At 42.6% G+C, this 6421-nt stretch overlaps 1 protein-coding gene across 2 annotated transcripts in view; it reads left to right on the forward strand.

Annotated features, from left to right (window-relative positions):
* dis3l (DIS3 like exosome 3'-5' exoribonuclease) overlaps window positions 1–6421 on the forward strand; it is a 27091-nt gene that overhangs the window by 5411 nt on the left and 15259 nt on the right. For both annotated transcript variants that reach the window (XM_032510695.1, XM_032510696.1), the window contains exons 4-7: window positions 1839–1974; window positions 2704–2871; window positions 3805–3880; window positions 6027–6206. In XM_032510695.1, the coding sequence (XP_032366586.1) occupies window positions 1839–1974; window positions 2704–2871; window positions 3805–3880; window positions 6027–6206 (560 nt within the window). The remainder of the gene's footprint in view (window positions 1–1838; window positions 1975–2703; window positions 2872–3804; window positions 3881–6026; window positions 6207–6421) is intronic.

Genomic DNA, 6421 nt, shown 5'->3' on the forward strand with positions numbered 1-6421 from the left:
AATTGGAGCAGAGGGTGTTGAGCAGGAGCATGGAGGCAGCAGGTGACTCCGACCACAGATTTGGTTTGGTAGGACTACTTCACATGATCGTAATCTTCTGACAAAGGTGGTCAAAACTGCGTCTAAAATCATCGGCGTTCCACTTGAACCATTCAACATATTTACTGGAACGTAGTACTAAGAAGACACGTAGATATAGCAGGATTTAGTCATCCTGCACACAACCTCTTCTCCCACCTTCCATCAGGGAGACGGTTGCAGAGTATCCCAACGCGCACATCACGTTTTAGGGATAGTTTTTATCCTAGGAATCAGGTTGTTGAAGAAGGCAGCAGGAAGGAGGGGGGGTCTGTGTTTAGTCACTTAGCCACGTTTATTTGGTGGTTAAATGGTTTATGTTTTAACCTATATTATTGTTATTGATTGTTACTGTTGACTGGTGCTGAGAGAGTGCAATAGGGCATACTGTATTTCATTGCTGTGGTACTTGTACTAAAGTGCATATGACAATACATTTTGAACTTTGAACTTTGAGATCCAGAGCCAGAAACACCTGCAGGAAGTGAGAGGAGGAGAGAGGAGAGGGGTGAGAGAGCACAAGACTCCAGGAAAGGGAAGAAGTCGAGTTAGGAACATGCATTTATGGGATGAGTTTGCATACAGGCTTACAAAAACAACTCCCTTTCGAATACGCTGCAAGCTCTGTGCACCACGAGCTAATTGTTTCCAAAACTCACCGTATGGTCTAATTTCAAAATTATTTATATTCTTTTTTTTTTCCCCTTACAGTACTTTTACTTTACACTTTAAGTAGTTTTCTAACCAGTACTTTTATACTTTTACTTCAGTAAGAAGCTTGAGTTGATACTTCAACTTCTACAGGAGTCTTATTAAACCCTAGTATCTATACTTCTAATTACGTAATGAATGTGCATCCTTTTAACACCTCTGCTGGGTCCCAATTAAGTCCCATATCATATAAAATCCTCCTTCTCACCTACCAATCCCTCCTTCCCCTGGCCCCCCTCTCTGACCCACCAATGGAGACTCCAGGAAGTCCCATCTCCTGGGCCAATAACACCCCGACCCTACCATCTCCCCAGGGAGTTTCCTCAAATCATTTTGTGTCTATGATAAAGCACTATATTAATTATGCTTTGATTTATTTGCATGCGGAAAGACACACCAGTGGACAAAATCCCCAAATGTCCAAACTAAGAATGATTTAACACCACACAAATGAAATAGGTGGGAACTTTACCTCCCATACAGAAGGAAGAGATAACTACACAGTAAAAGTCCTGCTTACCTCCATGATTTCTGTTATGATAAAGATTTGATGTGGTCCGCTGGTGTCCTACATTATGTCATCTCCAAACTTTTAAGTTGACTTTTAAAGCCAGAAGGCTGGGGATGCATACTGCTGCCATGAAATGAGTTTATTGCATAAACAAGACAGGAAACAGAGCTGTAAATGTTTCTCTTTTATAATGTTGAACATCCATTTTAAGTTACAGGTAGTGTTAATTTATATGTCAGAGAAAATAAATACATAAAAATCAAAGTTTAGGGCTTTAACAGGCAAGCTGTCCGCATCCGTACTTGTGAATAAACTGTGTGTGTGTGTGTGTCTGTGTCTGTGTCTGTGTCTGTGTGTGTGCTGTGTGTGTGTGTGTGTGTGTTGTGTGTGTGTGTGTGTGTGTGTGTGTGTGTGTGTGTGTGTGTGTGTGTGTGTGTGTGTGTGTGTGTGTGGTGTGTGTGTGTGGTGTGTTGTTGTGTGTGGTGTGTCTGTGTGTGTGTGTGTGTCTGTGTGTGTGTGTGTGTGTGTGTGTGTCTAGGTGTGTGTACTCTGCAGCAGTATGGTACTATAACCACCTGGCAGGTATGAAGGATATAGTGATGATCACAGAGGACCAAGACGCCGTGGATCAGTACAGCACCCTCCACTCTGGAGTGTACGTCATCTCCGTCCAGGTACATGACTAGGGTGTGTGGGGGGTGGTGTGTGTGGGGGGGGGGGATCGGTAAGGCATAACATTGTGATAATTTACGTGGCAATAACGTATCTATACATGGATAGCAAGTATCAATCTTTATTATATAAATTGCACATGAGAATTTAACTTGTTGGTATTACAATAATTAAAGAAACAATAAAATAGAAGTGAGACAAGCAAATGTTGACAAAGTTTTCTTTTTGGTGACATGATTCAAAGTTGGGAAAAAAGGTAATAAATTGCCATATGTTTAAAATTTTATTGTGACAAATATAGATAATTTCTATCTGTTGTGTTGCATTCCTTTTCAGTTTTCTCAGTTTCAGTTTTCTGCTTCTTCTCTGGAAAAACACGGCCGCGTTGCATTGTGGTACACGGAAATAAAATGTACATACATACATACATACATACATACATACATACATACATACATACACTCATATTAGTAATGCATTGTGGGTATTTTATAGTGGACTATATAGTGAATAAAATTTACCGCAGAGAATTCAAACACTACTACAATAAGGTGAACACACATTATAGTGCACAGATATACAGCTATGGATCATGCTTCATTACTTCTACATGAGTATCTGCATTATCTTCCAAATGTCAGAAGACCCTGACCCGTAATGCCAGTTATTTTTTATTTTTTTATTTGTTCCTGACCTTTTTCCCCCTCGTGTGTCCCTTTTTATTTTGACAGGATTATTTACAGAACTTCTGGCCGCAGTTGCAGGCTGCACATGAGCTGTACAGCTCCATCTCCCAGGCGCTACAAGAGAAGGAGAGCGAGGGCGCCGAGAGGGAGTTCACAGAACACCTGCCCGCTGAGGTGCTGGAGGCTGGAATAAAGTCTGGGCGGTACATTCAGGTACAGCGCAAGTCCACCCACCTGGTTCAGATCTAGCAAGTCTTTCCGTAGAACAGAAGTTACTGGCAAAGCAAAGTAGTTTTAACTTCCAAAATGGCCTTTTTTTTTTCTAAACATTCTGGCAGATAGATTGTTAATGTTGCTAAAATCTAGGTATGCTTCCTCTTAGTTTATTAGTCAACTAATCAGTTGTTGTTTTAGTTTTACAGCCAAAATACACCGGCTATTTTTGTTCCGCCGCCCACGTTATCCAATCTGTCCGTTCATACCGGAAGCGTAGCTTTCGTGTCATCTCGCGAGCTGCAATGATAATTTCGGCGTCTCCTCTATTCCTTGCGTGAGACGCAAGCGTGTGTTTCAAGCCAGGCAGGTAATCGCGTGGAGGAAGACCACACGGCAGCTGGACATTTTTACCAGAATAAAACAGCCAGGTTCGTGGTGATTTTGGCTGTCTGGACTTCTCACATCAAGACAGGCACAAAGGGAGAGAGACCGACGAATGGACAGAGAGTGACACACACACACACACACACACACACACACACACACACACAGGCTGCAATTACCACTATTTCAGAAAGAGAGAGAGAGAACTTTGTGACGAGAAGAAATACACGTCTGGTATCTACGCTACACGACGCAGCTGCTGTGTTCCAGCTGTTAGTCGAGTAAGATTTCTTTATTCGATTAGTCGGGTTTTCTTTGCTTTTTCATGCTGAATGAATTATTTCCAAGAAAATGATGAGCACATCTCGGGTAAACACAAGATGTAAAGTGGTGCTTTTGCACGATTCTTTGGGGGGAAAAAACTCTGTTTTACAGATCTGTCAATTAGTTGACAAAATCATGAGTGTTAGTCACTAAGAATTTCTTTTGTCAAGGTCAGTCCTACTAAAATCAAAACAAATCTCATCTTTCTTTTCTCTTCATCAGGGTACTCTGAATGTCAGCAAGCACCGGCACAGTGAAGCCTCAATCATGACGGAGGGTTTGTCCGACAAGAACAAAGGTGCAAAACTACAGAACCCATACAGCACCCATACAGCCCCCATACAGCCCCCATACAGCACCCCATACAGCCCCCATACAGCCCCATATAGCACCCATACCGCCCAGACAGACCCCATACAGCACCCCATACAGCACCCATACAGCCCCCATACAGCCACACCCCATACCAGCACACACCCATACAGCACCCATACAGCACCCCATACAGCACCAATACAGACCCATACAGCAAATAAGCACCCCATACAGCCCCATACAGCACCCATACAGCACCCATACAGCACCCATACAGCACTGAGCACTGGCAGTCAGTCACTCCAAACACACAGAGACGTAGTTATAGGAACAGTTTTGTCATTTGCATTCACACCAGCCATAGGAACTGGCAGGAGGGGTAACGGAGTAATGCATGCACGGCAACGGTCGTTTTAGCGGCGTCACTTGACTTTAGCGCCACATATAACAACCAATCAGCATGGAGGAGACCTTGCCAGGATCCTCATAACGAAGTTTGAATGGCGGCGTTTAACCCTTGTGTTGTCCTCCCGGGTCAAAAAAGATTAACACTTTTTCTTTTCTTTTTTTACCCTTTTTTCAACATTTGACATTTTCAACTCACTATTTATTTATTTTATTTCACTAATGCCACCTTACTACCACTAGTTTTACACTACTTTTTTGAATCCATTGTCATTAACCCTAATGTGTATAGAATTATACCTAATATTTGAGCTAATAAAGCAGAAGTTATGAATTATTTTGACTAATAGCTAAGATCAGAGGAGCGTATGTTGAGTGGATGAGTTTGGTCAGGATGCTGATTTGAAACCATGTCAATTTACACCCAAACTTCAGTGAAAGTGATCAATTGTATTTGCAACGAGCGGTAATTTATAGTAATTTGGCTAAAAAAAAATGCCATATTTCTCATATAGACATTGTTAAAAGGGGTCAAATTTGACCCGAGGACAACAGGAGGGTTAAAGACCAGACCGGAGTACGCAACAGAGTAACAGAAGAAGAAGAAGAAGAAGGCTCCAGCATCATATGATCCCCCACATCAGTCCACGTTTCAGACTTCAGCATCCCGTCCATTCTCGTAGTAATTCATATAGTCAAGTAATTATTCATGTAGTTGAAATGTTTTGCTAAAACAGACGGCGTGGCTTCTACAGATGGCGTGCTGTGGGGGCGGGACTTATAAGTTGGACCAATCAACATAGACCTAGGTCAGAGGGAAAAAGGAAAAGACTCTGCCCTGAAGTAGGAGCTGAAATATTACAGTCAGAGAAACTTAATAATCCCCAGATTGGTCCAGTAGGAACATTAGGGGAAAAGGGTTTTAGGAACGTTATGTTCTAGAAACTGCAATCGGAAGGTTGGTGGTTCAATCCCCGGCCCTGCAGTCAAAGTGTCCTTGGGCAACACACTGAGCCCCAAGTTAACCCCGATGCTGAGCCATTAGAGTGTGAATGTATGTGAGTGTGTATCTGATGAGCAGGTGTGTAGATGTGTGTGAGTGTGTATCTGATGAGCAGGTGTGTAGATGTGTGTGAGTGTGTATCTGATGAGCAGGTGTGTAGATGTGTGTGAGTGTGTATCTGATGAGCAGGTGTGTAGATGTGTGTGAGTGTGTATCTGATGAGCAGGTGTGTAGATGTGTGTGAGTGTGTATCTGATGAGCAGGTGTGTAGATGTGTGTGAGTGTGTATCTGATGAGCAGGTGTGTAGATGTGTGTGAGTGTTTATCTGATGAGCAGGTGACACCTTGTACGGCAGCCTCGGCCCTAGTGTGTGAATGTGTGTGAATGGTGAATGGTTCCTGTATTAATGATGTCCTGTATGATGTAAAAGCGCTTTGAATAGTCGTTATAACTAGAAAAGCGCTATATAAAATACAGCACATTTACAAAGCGGATATTGAGTCAGTTACAAAGAAAGAAAAACACATATACGTCACATAAAAATAATTGAAAACTACTCACTTTGAGATTTGGAAAAATGATTGGCTAGATGAATTAGGATAATTAGAATGGATACGAAAGTTAACTCATGTGAAGCAGTTACAAGGAGACGTCTGGAGATGTAGAATCAGATTTCTAATAACTCCCAAAATGTTGTTTCCCGTCCCTGGTTGGTCTCAGATCTGAGTTGGGGCGTGTTGGTGTGCGGTGGGAGGAACCGTAACCGAGCCGTGCACGGCGACGTGGTCGTGGTGGAGCTGCTGCCGAAGAGCGAGTGGAGAGGAAAGGACACGGCCCTGACGGATGCTCAGGGGGAGGACAAGACCGGGGAGGAAGGGGACAGTAAACCCATGCCCACAGGTGGGTCTGGATATCCTGATTGGATGCATTAACTCTGCTGGGACGTTGTCTGTCCTGTGTTTTTGTCTCTTAGTGTGTACAGGACATCTCAATCTCACCAGTGTTGGAATTTAAAATTGTATATATACTCAAACATTGTGTGTGATTTGCATTATGCATTTAAGCTAAAAGGTAAAAGAATTATTTCAGCATAAATGAAGACATGTTGGTCATGC

This window comes from Etheostoma spectabile, unplaced genomic scaffold (genome assembly GCF_008692095.1).
Source record: "Etheostoma spectabile isolate EspeVRDwgs_2016 unplaced genomic scaffold, UIUC_Espe_1.0 scaffold270, whole genome shotgun sequence".
Taxonomy (NCBI): domain Eukaryota; kingdom Metazoa; phylum Chordata; class Actinopteri; order Perciformes; family Percidae; genus Etheostoma; species Etheostoma spectabile.